The sequence below is a fragment of the Ornithorhynchus anatinus genome, chromosome 18 (assembly GCF_004115215.2).
Source record: "Ornithorhynchus anatinus isolate Pmale09 chromosome 18, mOrnAna1.pri.v4, whole genome shotgun sequence".
Lineage (NCBI taxonomy): Eukaryota > Metazoa > Chordata > Mammalia > Monotremata > Ornithorhynchidae > Ornithorhynchus > Ornithorhynchus anatinus.
The window spans coordinates 1,020,277-1,038,974 of NC_041745.1; the positions used below are offsets into that span (position 1 = coordinate 1,020,277).

The window sequence follows — 18,698 nt, forward strand, 5'->3', positions numbered from 1 at the left end:
ACTGGGAGCCTCACGTGGGACAACCCGATGACCCTGTATCTCCCCCGGCGCTTAGAACAGTGCTCTGCACCTAGTAAGCGCTTAACAGATACCGACATAATTATTATTATTATTATTATTATTATTATTTCCACTGAGCCAGCGTGGCCCAGTGGAAGGAGCCCGGGCCTGGGAGTCGGAGGGCCCGGGTTCTAATCCCGCCTCTGCCATTTGTCTGCTGTGTGACCTCGGGCAAGTCACTTCACTTCCCTGGGCCTCAGTTCCCTCATCTGAGAAGCAGCATGGCTCAGTGGCAAGAGGCCGGGCTGGGGGAGTCAGAGGTCATGGGTTCGAATGCCGGCTCCGCCACTTGGCAGCTGACTGTGGGCAAGTCACTTCACTTCTCTGGGCCTCGGTGACCTCATCTGGAAAATGGGGAGGAAGACTGGGAGCCTCACGTGGGACCAACTGATGACCCTGTATCTCCCCCAGCGCTTAGAACAGTGCTCGGCACAGAGTAAGCGCTTAACGGATACCAACATTATTATTATTAAAATGGGCATTGAGACTTGTGAGCCCCACCTGAGACAGGGACTGGGGCCAATCTGCCTGCATCCACCCCAGCGCTTAGCATAGTGCCTGGCACATAGTTAAGCGCTTAATAAATACCATAATAATAATAATTCTTCTTCTTCTTCTTAATTACTATTATTAAATTCTTTGGATTACCTGGGGGCACCCGCTTCTCGCCTATGTGGTTTTCCCGTGCCATGGTCCAAGCTGCCCTTTTCTCGCAGGAGCCACACCCCTTGCGAGGAGACGACTTGCCCCCTTCTCCACCAGTTGCCCCCATGGGGTGAGGCTGGACGGGGCGTCTGTCCATCCCTCAGACCACAGGGGCTCCTTGACCATTCTGCCCGACCCCTTTAATCCCCGCCCCTGCCCCTCCAGCCCAACCCAAAAACGAAACATAAAACAGGCTCATCCATTCCTCCCCAACGCGTCCGGCGAGCGAGGGTTCCTGGAAAAGATTAAGAGCTTACATTTTTCATTTGACTTATTTCACATAAAATTTCATAGAGGATAAAATGAGGGGAGGCAAAGAAGCAATGATATTTCTGTTTTATCTATGCCTAAGGACCATAAATCTTTCCGCAATATCATTAATTATGGCGGTGCCATTCACTAGGCATCCGGAAAGGGGCCGCCAGACTTTCCATTAAAAGGCCCTATTTCCGGAGCGGGATAACGAGGCTTCAGGAATTTCGGTCTGGGGTCGGAGCGTGGCCGGGGAGGGGAGACGGGGGACTGGGGGCTTTCGGTATCCGTTGGAAGGGACGCGGCCAACGCGGCGTGGCCGCCGGTTGTGATCCGACGGATCCGGCCTGGCTCAGTGGAAAGAGCCCGGGCTTGGGGGTCAGAGGTCATGGGTTCGAATCCCAGCTGCGTGACTGTGGGCAGGTCACTTCACTTCTCTGGGCCTCAGTTACCTCATCTGGAAAATGGGGACCGTGAGCCTCACGTGGGGCAACCTGATGACCCCGCATCTCCCCCGGCGCTTAGAGCCGTGCTCTGCACACAGTAAGCGCTTAACAAATAACATCATCCCTATTTCCTCACGGACCGGCCGTCGGTGAGGTGATCCGAGAACACTCGGAGAGGCCAAGTGGCCGGGAAGGGGAGGAGGCCTCTCCCACAGCCTCCGATCCGGGGAATCTCAGGGACGGACCGAGCGGAACCACATCTTCTCATGGGATTCGCTAAACCCTGTGCCAAACACTATCCTAGGCCCCGGATTAGGCGCGAGCGAATGGGGTCAGACACGGTCCCTGGGCCGCGCGGGGCTCACGGTCGAGGCGGGAAGGAGACGAGGTACTAAATCCCCATTTTGCAGCGGGGGACGCCGAGGCACAGAGAGGTGAAGCGACTCACCCGTGGTCACCCGTCCTCTCATTTATGGAGCGCTTACTGTGTGCAGAGCACTGTGCCGAGCGCTCGGAATGGACAGATCGGTAACAGATAGGGACAGTCCCTGCCCTTTGACGGTCGAAGCGGGGGGGGGACGGACGGACGGACGGACAGGAACGACGGCAATAAATAGAATCGAGAGCAGCGATTCTCAGCGGAAAGAGCCCGGGCTTCGGAGTCAGAGGTCAAGGGTTCGAATCCCGGCTCTGCCGCCTGGCAGCCGTGGGACCGTGGGCCAGTTGGCTTCGCTTCTCCGGGCCTCAGTGACCTCATCTGGGAAATGGGGTTTAAGACCGGGAGCCTCACGTGGGACCATCTGATGACCCTGGATCACCCGGCCTGTGACCCTCTAGTTGCCCCCTTTCTGGTTCTGTGCTATCTGTGAAGCGCTTACTAGGTGTTGGTATATGTTGGTATTTGTTAAGCGCTCACTACGCGCAGAGCACCGTTCTAAGCGCTGGGGTGGACACAGGGGAATCAGGTCGTCCCACGTGGGGCTCACGGCCTTCATCCCCATTTTTCAGATGAGGTCACTGAGGCCCAGAGAAGCGAAGTGACTGGCCCACAGTCACACGGCTGACAGGCGGTAGGTGCCAGGCACTGTGCTGAGCGCTAGGGGAGATCCGGGTTTACCGGGTGGGACCCGATCCGGGCCTCACAAGTCTTCATCCCCATTTTACGGAGAAGGAAAGTGAGGGTCGGAGAAGTGACCCGCAGGTCACCCGGCACGCAGTGGCGGAGGGGGGGGGGGCTTGGAACCCCCCCCCCCCCATAGAGAAGCAGCGTGGCTCAGTGGAAAGAGCTCACGGGCTTGGGAGTCAGAGGTCATGAGTTCGAAGCCGGGCCCTGCCCCTCGTCAGCTGGGGGACCGTGGGCGAGTCACTGCACTTCTCTGGGTCTCAGGGACCTCATCTGCAAAATGGGGATTAACTGGGAGCCTCACGTGGGGACCCCCCCGGATGACCCTGTCTCTCCCCCAGCGCTTCGAACAGCGGTCGGCACGTAGGAAGCGCTTAACAAATACCAGCGTCATTATTATTTATCGACCCAGCAGCCAGGCCCTTCTGCGTCCCAGGCCTGGGGTCCGGCTCCGCCCTCCCAGCCCTCCAGCCCCGCCCGGATCACGTGGCCGCCGGGCCGGGTGACCGTGACGACGGGACCGCAGCGCTATGCGGAAGGTGAAGGCGCTCCGCCTGGTCCTGCTGCTGGACATCCGCTGCGTGAGTAGCCCGGACCCCCGGGGGACCCCCCGGACCCCCCCCCCCCCCCGGCCCGGTCCCCTTTCGTCATCGCTCCCCCTCTCCGACAGCCCCCTCCCTCTTCCACCGGCCCTCCCCCCCCCCCCCGGGCGACCCCCGGACCCCCTCCTCCCCACTGTTCTCCCCCCCCCCAGCTTGTCCTTCCCCCCGCTGTGCTCCCCCGGGACCCCCAGGCTCCCTCCTCCCGACCTGTCCCCCTCCCCCACTGTGTCCCTCTCCCCGGGCCCCCCCAAGCTCCCCCTCCCAACCGTGTCCCTCCCCCCCAGGCCCCCAGGCCCACCCCCCTGACTGTGTCCCTCTCCCCCGGACTCCCCCAAGCTCCCCTCGCACTGTGTCGCCCTCCCCGGGACCCCCCAAGGTCCCCCCCGACCGTGTCCCTCTCCCCCAGGCCCCCAGGCCCATCCCCCCACCGTGTCCCTCTCCCCGGACCCCCCCCGAGCGTCCCCCCGCCCTGTGTCGCTCTCCCCGGGAGTCCCCCAAAGTCCCCCTCTCCCCCAGGCCCCCAGGCCCACCCCTCCACTGTGTCCCTCTCCCCGGGACCCCCAAGTTCCCCCCCCCACTGTGTCCCTCTTCCCTGAACCCCCCCAAAGCCCCCCCCCCACTGTGTCCCTCTCCCCGGGACCCCCCAAGCTCCCCCCGCCACTGTGTCCCTCTCCCCTGGACCCCCCCAAGCCCCCTCCCGTGTCCCTCTCCCCGGGACCCCCCAAGCTCCCCCCGCCACTGTGTCCCTCTCCCCGGGACCCCCCAAGCCCCCCCCGACTGTGTCCCCCTCCCCGGGACCCCCCCAAGCTCCCCCTCCACTGTGTCCCTCTTCCCCACCGTGCTCCCCCGTCCAGGCCCACCCCCCACTCCCTGGCTTTCCCCCCCCACTGTACTATTCCCCCAGCCCCTCCAGGCACCCCACCCCCTTGTTCTCTCCCCCCCAGTGTCCCCTCCCCTCCAGGATTATCATCATTAATAATACTAATGGTATTTGTTAAGCGCTTATTATGAGCCAACCACCGTCCTGAGCGCTGGGGTAGATACAATCATCAGGTTGGACACAGTCCCCGAGCTCACAGGCGTAATCCCCATTCTACAGAGAAGGTAATTGGGGCCCAGTGAAGTGACTTGCCCAGGGTCACGCAACAGGCACGTGATGGAGCCGGGATTAGAACCCACGTCCTTCTGACTCCCGGGCCCGTGTTGATGATATTCATATTTGTTAAGCGCCTACTATGTGCAGAGCACTGTCCTAAGCGCTGGGGGAGGTACAGGGTCATCGGGTCGTCCCACGCGAGGCTCCCGGTGAATCCCCATTTTCCAGATGAGGTCACTGGGGCACAGAGAAGTAAAGCGACTCGCCCACGGTCACGCAGCTGACGAGTGGCAGAGCCGGGAGTCGAACCCATGACCTCTGACTCTTCCCACTGAGCCGCGCTGCTTCCTGAGCCGTCTGCCCCACCTTGTGCCCCCCTCCCCCCGACAGGGTCCCCCAGGCTCCCTGCCCCCAGACTCTCCCCCGCTTTCATCCATTCACCGAGCGCTTTCTGTGCTTATTTATTATAACAATAAATAAATATTATTTTTTTATTGAGCACTCACTGCGTGCGGAGCACTGAACTGAGCGCCTGCGAGGGGACAACGTAACAGACCCGTTCCCTGCCCGCGGCGAGCTGACGGTCTGGAGGGGGAGAGAGACATTAATAGAAATTAAAACATCACGGATATGGACGTAACTGCTGTGGGGCGGGGAGGCGGGCGATGTTACGAAGGGGAAAAGTCAGGAGGGAGAAGAGGAAAGGAGGGCGTAGTCAGGGAAGGCCTCTTGGAGGAGATGGGCCTTTAATAAGGCTTCGAAGGGGCAGCGAGCGATCGCCCAGGGGCCCCCCCCAAGCTCTCCCAGTTTTTTTTAAAAAAAAGTTATTAAGCGCCTACTATGTGCAGAGCACTGTGGTAAGCGCTGGGGTAGACACAGGGGAATCAGGCTGTCCCACGTGGGGCTCACAGTCTTAATCCCCGTTTTCCAGACGAGGTCACCGAGGCCCAGAGAAGTGAAGTGACTTGCCCACCGTCACACAGCTAAGTGGCAGAGCCGGGATTCGAACTCGTGACCCCTGACTCCAAAGCCCAGGCTCTTCCCACCGAGCCACGCAGCTCCCGGTAGTGTGCGCCGAGCACCCCCCCGCCAGGTTTGCAGCTCGGCGGGCCTTTCCCCTGCAGGTGTCCTGCCCCGGCGCGAGGCTGAGGGGCCCAGAGGAGCTGTGTCTTATCGTGCGCCTGCTCGGCCAATGTCAGAAGACAAGATGCGTCCCCGCTGCCTTCCCCCTGCTCTTCAACGCGGAGATGGTGTTTGAAAAGGTCAGAGGTCGGGGCACCTCCCCCAGGGCTAGGGGTGGGGGGCCGCCGGGTTTCCAAACCCCGGGGGGACCCGGGGACCCGTCCCTCGGGTGGGACGGGATGACCCGCGGGGACCCGGAGTGGGCAGAAATTCCTACGTTCGATAGTATTTATTGAGCACTTACCGCGCGAGCACGGGAAGCGGCGCGGCTCAGTGGAAAGAGCCTGGGCTTCGGCGTCAGGGGTCACGGGTTCGACTCCCGGCCCTGCCGCCCGTCAGCTGCGTGACCGTGGGCGAGTCACTTCGCTTCTCTGTGCCTCGGTGACCTCGTCTGTAAAATGGGGATTAACTGTGAGCCTCACGCGGGACGACCTGATCGCCCCGTATCTCCCCCAGCGCTTCGAACGGTGTTCTGCACGTAGTGAGCGCTTAACAGATACCGACGTTATTCTTATTATGTGCAGAGCACTGTGCTAAGCGCTTGGATACCACCGATCGATTGAAGGTGGGGAGAGGGACGGACCGTGAGATAAAAGGGGAGGGGGTTCCGGGCCCGAGGGAGGACGGGGGCAGGGGGTCGGCGGTCAGAGGGATGAGATTGAGGGACGAGGAGCAGGTTGGCAGGAGAGGAGCCAAGTGCGGATCGAGTCGTAGAAGGAAATCGGCAAGGTAGGCGGGAGAGACCCGACCCTTTCCACGTGGGGCCGAGGAGACCCGGAGCGGCAGCTGTCCGGTCCGCGGCTCTGGGAATCCCGCCCCCTTCCCGGCGCTCCCGGCCGGGATCCGGCCGCTCCGCTCTCCATCCTTCCGGTGACTTATTTCCCCTTTCCAGGCCTTCCCGGAAGCCGGGGATCCCGGAGACGTGGTCGCACGACTCGAAGGTAAGAGCTCGGCAGCCGGGGTCGTTTCGCCCCGACGGTGATGGGCCCCGGGCTGGGGTCCCTAGACCCTAAGCTTATTGCGGGCAGGGAGTGGGTCCGGTTATCGTCCTGTCGTTCTCTCCCAAGCGCTCAGTCCACCGCTCGGCACGCGGTAAGCGCTCAATAAATAGGATTGAACGAATCCCTGAACCCGCGAGAGCGGGGGAGCTTTGACTGAGAAGCGGTGTGGCCCAGTGGAAAGAGCACAGGCCCGGGAGTCAGAGGACCTGGCTTCTAATCCTGGCTCCGCCGCCGGGCCGCCGCGTGACCTTGGGCGACTCGCTCGACTTTTCCGAGCCTCGGTTCCCTCGTCCGCAGAATGGGGATTGACCGTGAGCTCCTTGTGGGACGGGGACTGCGTCCAACCCAGTGATCTTGGGTCTATCCCGCTACGTAGTAATACTTTAATGATTAATAATTATTATTATTTCTATTAACCTCGCGCGTGAGACGTCGCTGCGGAAATTCAGGGGTTTGCCGTCGGCGTTAATGCATCTTCTGTGAGACTGAGCCCCTTGAGCACGCTGGGACTGTTCCTTCTAGCCAGAGTTTCCAAATTCATTCGATAGCATTTCATTCAGTAGTATTTATTGAGCGCTTACTGTGTGCAGACCGCTGTACTGAGTGCTTGGAATGTACCAATCGGCAACAGAATACTAAATACCACCTAATAATTTGGTATCTGTTAAGCGCTTGCTATGTGCCAAACACCGTTCTAAGCGCTGGGCAGATACACGGCAATTAGGTTTTCCCCCGTGGGGCTCGCGGTCTTAATCCCCATTTTCCAGAGGAGGTCACTGAGGCCCAGAGAAGTGAAGTGACTTGCCCGAAGTCACACAGCTGATAAGCGGCAGGGCCGGGGATTCGAACCCACGACCTCCGACCCCCAAGCCCGGGCTCTTTCCACCGAGCCCCGCTGCTTCTCAAACGTCCAGGACGGCACGTTGCCCGGACCGGGTGCCCGGTCTGGCGCACTGCCCTTGGGAGGTGTCCGGCCCAGCACCCTAGATCCCGAGCTTCCCAGCCCGGCCCCCCAGACGGGAACGGCGACGTCCGGTTCGGCGCGGGGTCCCCCCGCCGCCTGCCGAGGGCTTGGGCCAACGAGCGGACACCGTCTAGCCTACTACCCCGATAGCCCCGGGGCCGGGCGGGAGCAGGATCGGCCCGGAGGCCCGGGAGAGGCGCGCGTGACGTGTCCACGTGAGAACCCAACGGTCTCTTCCCTTTCCAGATGATTCCGCTGTGTTCGAGTTGGTCCAGCTGGTTCCTCCAGGTATTCATTCATTCAGTAGTATTTATTGAGCGCTCACTATGTGCCGAGCGCTGTGCTGGGCGCTCGGAACGGACAGTTCGGCAACAGATACAGTCCCTGCCCGCTGGCGGGCTGACGGTCCAGTCGGGGGAGACAGATGGACAGAAACAATAGCAATCAATAGAATCAAGGGGATGGACATCTCATTAAAACAGTAGCAATCAATAGAATCAGGGGGATGGACATCTCATGAACAAAATAAATAGGGTAATAAAAATATATATAATCGAGCGGACGAGCACAGCGCCGAGGGGAAGGGAGGGGGGAGGAGCAGAGGGAAAGGGGGGGAAAAGGGGGCTTAGCTGAGGGGAGGTGGAGGGCGGGGGCAGAGGAGCAGAGGAGGGAAAAGGGGAAAAGAGGTATTTTCCCCTGCTCCGCGGGCTGGTCCTTGCCCCCCACGGAGAGCCTCGTGGCCCGCGTGGCCCTCCCCATCCAGTCGGTCGTATTTAGGTAGCGCTGACCGTGTGCGGAGCACTGTACTAAGCGCTCAGGAGAATCCGCAGAGTCCCACGGGGCTACGTGGAGAGCGTGACCCCCCCCCCCCCCGCCTTCCCCAAACAGCAGAGGACGAGCTCTCCTTCGGAAAGACCGGGGCCCCGTGGGAGCGGGTGGCTCCCCGTAGGAGGGGGCCCAGCACCGTGGAAAGGGCGCGACTTGGATCGGTGTCCCCCGCGGAGCCCGCTGTTTCTTGCAGATGGAGAAACCCTGTCCACGTACACGGAGAACACGAAAGACTTCCTGTTCCCGGGGCCGAGGCCCCCATCCGGCCCGCGTGACGCCCCCCGGGAGGTTCACATGACCAGGATCCCCGGCGTACGGGTGAGGGCCTAGGGGTCCCCGGAACCAGCCAGTCGGTCGGGTTTACTGAGCGCTTACCGTGTGCAGGGCACTGTACTAAGCAGCGGAGTACGGTGTAACCCACGGTGAGTTTATAGTCTAGAAGGGGCTGGAGATAAATCAGTAAATTCGAGGGCTGGGAGAGGGGATGACAGAAGGGAGCAAATCAGGGCGACACAGAAGGGCGGGAGAGAAGAGGAAAGGAGGGCTGAAGGAAGGCCTAAGTAGGAGGGAGAAGAGGTGTCCCATTTTACATTTGAGGAAACTGATGCCCAGAGAAGTGACGTGACTTGCCCAAGGTCACCCAGCAAGCAACCGGCAGATCCGGCATTCGAACCCAGGTCCGCTTTCTTCCAGGCCCGTGCTCTTTCCCCTAGTCACGCTACTGCTCTCCGTTTTCCTCCTTAAACGGATCGCCCCGACTGATAGAGAAAACGGTGGAACCGCCAAGGCCTGGCAACGATCTATGAACGGATTCGTCGTAAACAATTAGAAATGAATTTTCAGCAAATAGGAATCTCTTGGCTGCTTGTCGTTAACGAACCTGAAGTTGTAGAAATCCATCAGACCGGGGACGTCTCCGAAGCGAGGCACATTTTTACCGGGGAGTGATGTCAAAATCTTCCGCGTGTTTGCCGACAGATGGGAAGTGCAGAACTAGCTTTCCACCGAAGCCGTATCGTCGAATGTTATCGAACCGCCGAAAGCACCGGTGGTTTTTCTGAAATGCTATTTCTTAAGCGCTTAGTAAGTATTAAGCGCTGGGGTAGATACAAGAAACCCGGTCTCCCACCTCCTCTGTTCCAGCTCCATGGCCTCGGGGAAAGAACCCAGGCCTGGGAGTCAGAGGACGGCGCCTTCTAATTCCAGCTCTGCCCCTTCCCTGCCGTGTGACCTTGGACAAGTCACTTAACTTCTCTTTAAAACAGGGCTTCAAAGCCAGTCCACCCCGCTCAGGCTGCCAAGTCCACGCCGGGCGGGGGTTGTGTCCCAGCTGATTAACTACCCCAGCACCCAGTTCAGTACTTCTATTTATAGTTTATGTTTATATCCGTCTCCCCCTCTAGACCGTAAGCTCGTCGTGGCCAGGTCATGTGTCCGTTTTATGGTTTTACCGCACTCTCCCAAGCGCTTGATACAGTGCCCCGCGCACAGTAAGCAATCAGTCGCACCGACTGACCCAACGCTCGGCGCCTACTAAGCGCCGAGCCAAGACCGTCTTCGTTTTTGTCATCACTATTGCCGTCATCGCCGGGGCGGAGCGCGGACCTCGACCCGGGCGGACCCCGCCCTCACCTTCCGCGTGACGCTCGGCTCTGCGTCCTCCCCCAGGGTGCGGAGCCGAAGCTGGAATTCCGCACCACCTCCAGCATCGGCGAATGCCCGATGGAGCCGTGGAGGGTCCCGGCCCAGGTGAGAGGGGCCCGTCCCGGGAGCCCGGCCCCCTTCCCTCGCCTCCTACCCCCCCGCCAAACCCTCCTCTCCCCAGAGGACCCGATCGATCGATCGATCGATCCGTGGTACTGATCGGGCGCTGCCACGTGCAGAGCACTGCACCGAGTGCCTGAATGACACGACACGAGGCTCCTTGGAGGGGAGGGGATTTTAGGAGGGCTTCGGAGGTGGGGAGAGCGGGTGGTCTGTTGGATGTGAAGGAGGAGGGAGGATGAGGGCGAGGTGTTGATGGCGAGAGAGAAGAACCAGACCCAGTGAGAAGGTCGGCTTGGGAAGAGCAAAGTGCGTAAGCTGGGGTACGGTGGGAGAGGAGCGGGGATGGGTAGAATCGGGAAAGCTGGCTGGAGGGTCGTGAAGCTGATGGTGGGGGGTTTCTGCTTCTCCCGGGGCCCGCCCTCGGGGGTCTCTGGGCCACCAGCGGCCCCGTCATTCTCGCTCCCTCTTCCAGGACCGGTGGCCGCGCCCTCGGACGCCTCTCGGAGCCGCCGGGGCGAGATCGCCCTCAGGCCCCGCGGCCGGCCCCCCCGGCCGGCCCCCGTCGCCCCTGAGGGGCTACGAGCGGCCCACCCTGGCCTCGGTGTCGCGGTCGCCCTCTCCCTACACGAGGCGCCGCATGTGCGCGCTGGCAGAGGAGACGGGCCGGCGGCTGGCACACCTCCACCTGGGGCCCTTCGAGTTCAAGCGGGACAGCGCCCGGCCGCCCTTTGTCGTCAGACACGTAAGCGGGCCGCCCCCTCCGCCCCTCGGTCTCCCACCCTCTCCTCCCCACCGGACCCGAGCCCCCCCGATTCCCAGCTTAGACCGGCTGCCCACCCTTCCGATCCCCTGGCCAGCTGCCGGCGCCGCGGTCAGCTGGAGCAGCGACGCTGCCTGGTAGAAAGTCAATCAGTTGTATTTATCGAGCGCTTACTGTGTGCAGAGCACTGTACCGAGCGCCTGGGAGAGTACACTGTAACAGACCCGTCCCCTGCCCGCAGCTAGCTGAAATTCTCGAGGGGCAGACGGACATTAATGTGAATAGAATTACAAATATGGAAAGAGCCCGGGCCTGGAGGTCAGAAGCTTGGGTTCTCATCCTCCCTGCTCCGCCAGCTCGTCTGCTCTGTGACCTTGGGCTGGTATTTCACTCCTCTGGACTTCAGTTACCTCGTCTGTAAAAAGTGTCAAGCTCTGTTCTGAGCGCTGGGGAAGAAACAGGATAATGAGGTCAGACACAGTCTCTGCCCCGAAAGGGCTCATGTTGTACGTAGGAGGGAGAACGGGTACTGAATTCCCATTCCGCAGATGAGGAGACTGAGACACCGATAAATGAAATGACTTGCGCGAGGTCACACGGCGGACACAAGGCAGAGTCCGGATCATTATCATTATTATTATTGTTACGGTATTAAGTGCTTCTTGCCTGTCAGGCACTACACCGGGGTAGGGAAGCAGCGTGGCTCGGTGGAAAGAGCGCGGGCTTGGGAGTAGAAGGTCATGGGTTCGAATTCCGGCTCTGCCACTTGTCAGCTGTGTGACTCTGGGCAAGTCACTTCTCTGGGCCTCAGTGATCTCATCTGTAAAACGGGGACGAAGACCGGGAGCCTCACGTGGGACGACCCGATGACCCTGTGGCTCCGCCAGTGCTTAGGACAGTGCTCGGCACATAGTAAGCGCTTAACAGATACCAACATTATTATTATATAAGCTCATCAGATTGGACACGGTCCCTGGCCCATGTGGGGCTCTTAGTCTTAATCCCCACATGAGGTAAACTGAGGCCCAGAGAAGTGAAGCGACTTGCCCAAAGCCACACAGCAGACAGGTGGTGGAGCCGGGATTAGAACCCAGGTCCGTGCTCTGTGCACTATGCCGTGCTGTACTACCCTCCGAAGAAAAATGCCTTCTTTCTAGACTGTAAGCTCATCTCTAGACTGCAAGCTCGTTTGGGGCGGGGAACGTGTCTCCTGATTCCCTGGTTTCGTACCCTACCGAGCGCTCAGCCCGGTGCTGCACACGTAGTAAGCGCTCCGGAAATACCGTGAACTGATTGATTTTAGGTGCAGCCGCCCAGTCCCGCGGCCGACTTTCTCGCCGCCCCCGCCAGAGACGGCGCCAGAGACAGCGCGAGAGACTGCACGTCTGGACCCTCCCGGGGTGAGTGGGAAATTTTGTCTTCCCTCGGGGGAGCCCGGGCTTCGTCAGGCACTTTTCCAAGCACTGGGGTAGCTGCAAGATAGATTCGGCACAGTCCTTTTCCCGCCTGAGATTCCCAGCCTGGAACTCCCTCCGTCTCCACGTCTGGAAAGAGCACAGGCTTGTTCGCCAGAGGATGTGAGTTCCAATCCCGGCTCCGTCACTCGGCAGCTGCGTGACCCCGGCGAGCCACTTCACTTCTCTGTTCCTCGGTTCCCTCGGCTGTAAAATGGGGATTAGGAGTGCGAGCCCCACGTGGGACAACCTCATTACCTTGTATCTACCCCAGTGCTTAGAACAGTGCTTGGCACAGAGTAAGTAAGCCCTTCGAAGGGCAGGGACTGTCTCGACCTGTTACCGATTTGTCCATTCCAAGTGCTTAGTACAGTGCTCTGCACATAGTAAGCGCTCAACAAATACTATTGAATGAATGACGAAGTGCTTAAATACTATAATTATTATCATTATGCACTCAGTGAACGCCACGGATCGGTAGTCATCCTAATTGCAGTCATTTTCGTCTCCTTTTTCAGACCCTTTCCTCCTGGACGGCTACCGACCGAAGCAGGCCGGGGTGAGCGAGTGAGGCGGCTTCGGCCCGAGGGTGACCGGGCCTGGGGTTCTAATCCCGGCTCAGCCACGTGTCTGCTCTGCGACCTTAGGCGACTCACTCAATTTGTCCGGCCCTCAGTTCCCTCACCTGTAAAATTGGGATGAAGAGTGTGAGCCCCGTGGGGGACGGGGACTGTGTCCGACCTGATTGACTTGCGTCTCCCCCCGGTGCTCCGAACCGTGCCGGGCACACTGGTGAGCGCTCAACAAGTGCCGTCGTAAAAAATCGCGCCGCCGTCGTAGACTGTCGGCCAGGCCGGGGGGGTGAGGAGGGACTAGCCAGAGGGCATCCGGGGGGGGGCCCACCGGAGCCCTCTCCAAGTAGGACCGTGACCGTGCCGAGTCGCTTCCCACCCGCATCCCCTCCCTGCCAGCGAGGATCGGCGACCTGGGCCGGGTGCAAGAGCTGCCAGGGAACTCTGTTACTCCTACTCGTGCCTCCTATGCGCCCAGCACTGCATTAAACGCTGCGGTAGATATGAGTTCATCGGGTTGGGCGCAGCCCCTGTCCATGCAGGGCTCACGGCCTAAGTGGGAGGGAGGACGAGGATTGAGTCCTCATTTTACAGAGGAGGAAACGGGGGGAACAGAGAAGTGAAGTCAGTCGGGCGGTCAGGCGTATTTATTGAGCGCTTACTTTGTGCAGAACACCCTGCTAAGCGCTTGGGAAAGTACAGTATAACAATGTAATGGACACTTTCACTGCCCCCGATGACCGTACAGTCTAGAGAGCTTAGTACGGTGCTCTGCACATAGTAAGCGCTCGATAAATACTATTGAATGAATGAATAGAGAGGGTGTGAGATAAGCAAAGTGGTGGAGCTGGGATCGGAGCCTGGGTCCTCTGACACCCTGGTCCTCTGACTCTCGTGCCTGGCCTCTTTGCACTATAATAATAATAATGGCATTTGTTAAGCGCTTACCATGTGCAGAGCGCTGTTCTGAGCGCTGGGAGGGATGCAAGGTGATCGGGTTGTCCCACGTGGGGCTCGCAGTCTTCATCCCCGTTTTCCAGATGAGGGAACTGAGGCACAGAGAATGAAGTGACTTGCCCACGGTCACACAGCTGACCCGGGACGGGACCTCTGACCCCCAAGCCCGTGCTCTTTCCACTGGGCCACGCAGCTTCCCCCGAAGGGCACTCGGCGCTAGGCCGCACTGCCTTCGGCCTTGATCTCTGACGTGGTCTATCTCCCTCGCAGACGCGCCGGTCGTCGTGGGGTGGCGAGCCTTGTCCCACCCTCTGCGACAGAAGGTGGGAGGAGCCCTGGACCTCGAGCCCAGCTCCTCAGCCGGGAGCGGGCCGTCGGTCAGCGGCCCAGGAGCCCGCGCAGAGTCCCGTGCTCCATCGCTCTTCTCTCAGGGAGAGGTAGCTCCGTCTGCCAGAGGCGGGTGGGGCGGGGCGGGCGCCGGGGCAGGGGGCAGGTTCGGAGGGAGGGCGGAGCCCGGGAGAGGGTCCGCGTCACTGGGGTCTCGCCGCTCCGCTCCGCGAGCCGGGGGTCCCAGCTGAAGGCTGGCAGAGGGGCGGGGGCTCGGCAGCCGGGGCTGAGGGCGGCGGGAGAGGGTCCACCCCGAGAAGGGCAGTGATCGGAGTGAGATCCGTTCAGCCATTCCCCCGCCTGGCACGTGGTAAGTGCTTAACAAATGCCATTAAAAAAAGAAAAAGGTGGATCGCGGTGTCTAGCCCACCAGGTCAGTTGCTCACGGTGAGGGAACGGGCCTCCGTATCATGGTTCCCGTCTTGTCTCTCCGGAATGGGGATGACAGTGATGGCGGCGGGCGGTCGGCTCTCACTCTGAGCCAAGCGCTGCGTGACAGAGACCGACCAATCAGACCGACACGGCCCCCGGCTCGCCCGGGGCTCCCGGTCTAAGAAGCGGGGTCAGCGGGGATGATCTTCCTCCCATTTCTCAGAGGAGGAAACTGAGTGACTCGGTCAAGGGTGAGAGCCGGCGAACCGCCGGGAGGGGAGAGGTGGCGGCGGCCGGCGGGTTCGGCCACCTCCCCAAAGCCGGCCACCCCGCGTCCCCCGGCTGCAGGTTCTTGTCGCATTCAGCCGGTCCCGCCAACTCGGATGAGATCCACCGGCGAATCCAACGCGTTCTGAGGCGTCACCGGGCGTGGCAGAAGCCGACGACGGCCTCTGTGAGTTTCCGCCGTCAGATGGGGGCAGGGCCAGGGTGTTAGGTGGTGGGCACGAGCGCTGTGGCGTTGGGGATGGGGTATCTAAAGGCTCAAGGGGTGCAGGTCCGAGCACCTAGACCACATGGACGGGAGGGCAAATGGGGTGGGGAAGCCCTCTTGGAGGAGATGGGATTTTCGTTCATTTATTCAATCGGGCGTATTTATTGCGCGCTTACTGGGTGGAGAGTACCTCTCTAAGCGCTTGGGTGAATACGATGAAACGACAGACACGTTCCCCGCCTGCAGCGAGCTTACGGTCTTGAGGAGGAGACAGACATTAATCGAAATAAATTACAGATATGTACCTAAGTGCTACGGGGCTGGGAGGGGGGAAGGATAAAGGGAGCGAGTCGTGGCGACGCAGAAGGGGGTGGGAGAAGAGGAGGGTTTAGCCAGGGAAGGCCTCTTGGAAGAGATGCGCCTTAATAAGGCTTTGAAGGTGGGAAGAGCAGTGGTCTGTCATATAACAATAGTAACATCTGTTAAACGCTTGCCACGTGCTAAGCGCCGAGGGTCACGGAGGGCTTACGGCCTTCCGGGCTAGAGGCCGGATGCGGGCGAGAGGTCGGCAGCGAGATAGGTGAGGTTGAGGTGCAGTGAGTCGGTTGGCGTCAGAGGAGTGCAGCCCGGGTTGTAGCGGGCGAGCCGACCGAGGGCCTCGAAGCCGACGGTGAGGAATTTCGGTTCGATGCGGAGAGGGGCGGGCAGAGGTGAACGTGCGATCACTGTGTTTTGGATCCTGGGGTCTTTTGGAGACGAGAAAGTAGTTCAGTGGAGTCTGATATCCTTTCAGGATGAGAGTCTCTCCGGGAAGGAGGAATTGGGCCTGAACAGTGGCGTTGGGCAGAAGGGTGCCTCCTGGTCGGGGTACCCGGAATCCGGGTAAGGACCTCGGCTCCCTCCCCGGGAGGGGTCCCCGGGCCCGCCCACCCCCGAACGGTTCGGAGGGTCAGGCCGAGGTGTGTGAAGCTGAGGCGGGTGGGAGCAGATGGCTGCCCAAATGATTCATTTCCCGGGTTCCGAGCCGGGACCGTTTTCTCCCCGCCGGGGCTCCGCGGAACTCTCCCGGCCCGGACGAGTCCCGGCCACCGCGGCGGGGGCTCTCCCCCAGTTTCGGCCACCGGCCGCCTGGCGGGTCTCTCGCCGGACACCTCGGCCGGGTCTCCCTCGGGCAACGAAAGCCCACTTTGAGGCAAAAGTCAGGAGACTTGGTCTTCTCCCACGAGTCCAGCGTGTTCAACCCGAGATGGTCCGTGTCACCTTTCATTCATTCAGTTGTATTTACCGAGCGCTTACCGTGTGCAGAGCACTGGACTGAGCGCTTGGGCGAGTACAGTATAACCATATAGACACAGACACATTTCCCGCCCACTCTGTGCCGTCCTCCCGGGCAGGGTGAGCCGGGCCGGAAGCAGCCGGAAGCCGGCAACGGTGTTCTCCCCGCCTCCGAGCCACCTTCTGGCCTGTTTCGCGTGGATTCCAGGTTCCCCACTCCACTGACCCTCCCATGGGGACGGGGGACTGTGTCCAAACTGATTATCTCGTATCATAAAAATAATAACAACAATTGTGCCTCTGTTAAGTGCTCACTATATGCCAAGCGGCGTACTGAGCGCTGGGGTGGATCCAAGGTAATCAGCTCAGACACAGTCTGTCCCAAATGGGGCTTACGGTCTCAGACACTATCGACCCCAGTGCTTGGCACAGAGTGCCTGGCAGATATCACAATTATCATTATTATTAACCCGGCCCACGCTCCCTCACCTGGAGACCCCGCAGCCGGGGTCTTGGCTTTCAAACATCTTCAGTCCCACCCTCATCTCTTCCTCTTTCCCTCTGTCCCTCTCTGCTCCATCTCTGTCTCTCCCTCTCTGTCGTCTCGCCTTCTCCCCGTCCAGCTCTCCCCTGCGGCCGTGGGCGGCCGTCTCCCAGGACGGCGGCAGTGAGTGGCAGACCAGCCGGGAGGCCACCCACCAAAAGAAGGCCCACCGAGCCGTGTTTGCAGACAACATGGGGAGGATCTACGGCCATATGTTCAGAAACGCCTCCGCCACGCGTCCCGTGAGGCAGGCCACCTGCTGAGAGCCCCTCAATGAAGAATCCGGTGGTCGACCACCCGCGTGGGCTCCTTTCTTCCTGCCGGCGGCCTGCCTTGGGCCTGCCCGGCCCAGCCGGGGGGGATGCGGAGGAAGAGGACCGCGAAGGGGGTCTCCGGGACTCTGCGGATAACAGGTCTGTCACTGATCGCCCTGCCGGAAGGGGGAGGTTAACGCTCACTCTGAAATGAGCCCCGGGGCGGGCGAAGGACAGGAAGCCCCAGCTCTCCTATCCGGAGAGGGCAGGAGCCCCCTTGGCTCCCCTCCCGTCTCCCAACCCCCGGCTCCAGCGGCCGGGTAGCGAAGCGGTCGTCTCACCTGGAATCCGTTTCCGCCTCTGCTCCGCTCTCGCTTCGAGGAGGAGAAATCATACTCTGTTCACCGGTTCTGGCCGGCGGCTCGGGCCCCGGTCCCGGGGAGGTCAGCGGGAGGGCCGGGCGGTCCAGCCCCGGCCATCCCCCGCTGGCCCTGTCCATCCCAGCCCCTCCCGAGTCGGTCATCCCACTCTCACTCCCTTCCAGTTTCTGAGGTATAGCATTTCTTAGGAGACGAGTTCCTGCCTCCCCGACCCAACCCGAGGTCGTAGCTCCCAGGTGGTCGGCTCAGTATGTGTCCTGGGGACCCTCTCCTCTGCCCCTCCGCCCGGACACCTTCTTGCAGGGCCAGACCTGGCCCGCCAAGCAGTCGGGAACGTGTACTGAGTGCAGAGCATTTCACGAAGCGCCTGCTGTGTGCACAGCCCTGTAGCAAGCGCTGGGGAGAGTACAGTAAATTTAGCGGGCATGCTCCCTGCCCTCAAGAAGCTTCGTCTGCTGTGTTCAGAGTGCCGTCTTGAGCGCTCGAGAGAGGCGCTTCTGACGGGTGGATGGGAAGGTTAAGCGAGAAGCCCGGCAGGAGAGTGAGCGACAGATTTTGTAGCCTTGGGGTGATGGGTGGAGGTCAGTCATTCGATCGTATTTATTGAGCGCTTACCGCGTGCACAGCACCGTACGAAGCGCTTGGGAGGGTACGGTATAATGGACGCATTCCTGCCCGCAACGAGCTCAAAGGGGGAGATGGACATTAATATACATAAATAAAATTACATCTATGAACCTAAATGGCGTGGGGCCGGGAGAGGGGATGAATAAAGGGAGCGATTCAGGGTGACGCAGGAAGGAGTGGGTGAAGAGGAGAGGAGTGCTTATTTGGGGAAGGCCTTGTAGAGGAGATGTGCCTTCGATAAGGCTCTGAAGTTGGGGAGAGTAATTGTCTGCTGGATACGAAGAGGGAGGAGGTTCCAGGCCAGAGGCGGGACGTGGGCAAGGGCTCAGCAGTGAGATGGACGAATTGAGAAGGTTGGTCTTAAAGGAGTGAAGCAAATGGGCTGGGTTGGAGTAGGGAGAGTAGTGAGGTGAGGTAGGAGGGGGTGAGCTGAGTGAGGACCTCAAAGCCAATGGTGAGGAGTCGGGGGGAGGAGGGGGTTTATGGCATGGGGTCTGGGGAGGCTTGGGCACAGGCAAGGCCCCGGTGATGGCACCTGCTGACCTGCGGGCAGCCCGGGAATTGGGTTTGGACCAGACCTGGGGCCGGGCACTGATG

At 60.5% G+C, this 18,698-nt stretch overlaps 1 protein-coding gene across 2 annotated transcripts; it reads left to right on the plus strand.

Annotated features, from left to right (window-relative positions):
* The first annotated feature begins 3,075 nt into the window (after positions 1–3,075).
* SPATA6 (spermatogenesis associated 6) lies at positions 3,076–17,136 on the plus strand. Of its 2 annotated transcripts, XM_029082939.2 has the most exons (13): positions 3,076–3,167; positions 5,409–5,546; positions 6,359–6,407; positions 7,678–7,719; positions 8,453–8,577; positions 9,928–10,008; positions 10,499–10,768; positions 12,090–12,186; positions 12,759–12,799; positions 14,040–14,206; positions 14,877–14,982; positions 15,815–15,903; positions 16,920–17,136. In XM_029082939.2, the coding sequence occupies exons 1-13, from the start codon at positions 3,117–3,119 to the stop codon at positions 17,101–17,103; spliced, it is 1,440 nt and encodes a 479-aa protein (XP_028938772.1). In that variant the 5' UTR covers positions 3,076–3,116; the 3' UTR covers positions 17,104–17,136. The 2 variants fall into 2 exon arrangements, with proteins under 2 accessions (XP_028938772.1, XP_039770622.1); XM_039914688.1 differs by lacking the exons at positions 14,877–14,982; positions 15,815–15,903; positions 16,920–17,136 and adding an exon at positions 14,752–14,841.
* Positions 17,137–18,698: the final 1,562 nt, after the last annotated feature.

Bases quoted from the DNA above. Each gene is read 5' to 3' on its own strand.
- SPATA6 (XM_029082939.2), top strand. From the start codon at position 3,117: ATGCGGAAGGTGAAGGCGCTCCGCCTGGTCCTGCTGCTGGACATCCGC. The intron at 12,800-14,039 runs GTGAGCGAGTGA...TCTCCCTCGCAG, and splicing joins ACCGACCGAAGCAGGCCGGG to ACGCGCCGGTCGTCGTGGGG. The intron at 15,904-16,919 runs GTAAGGACCTCG...CTCCCCGTCCAG, and splicing joins TCGGGGTACCCGGAATCCGG to CTCTCCCCTGCGGCCGTGGG.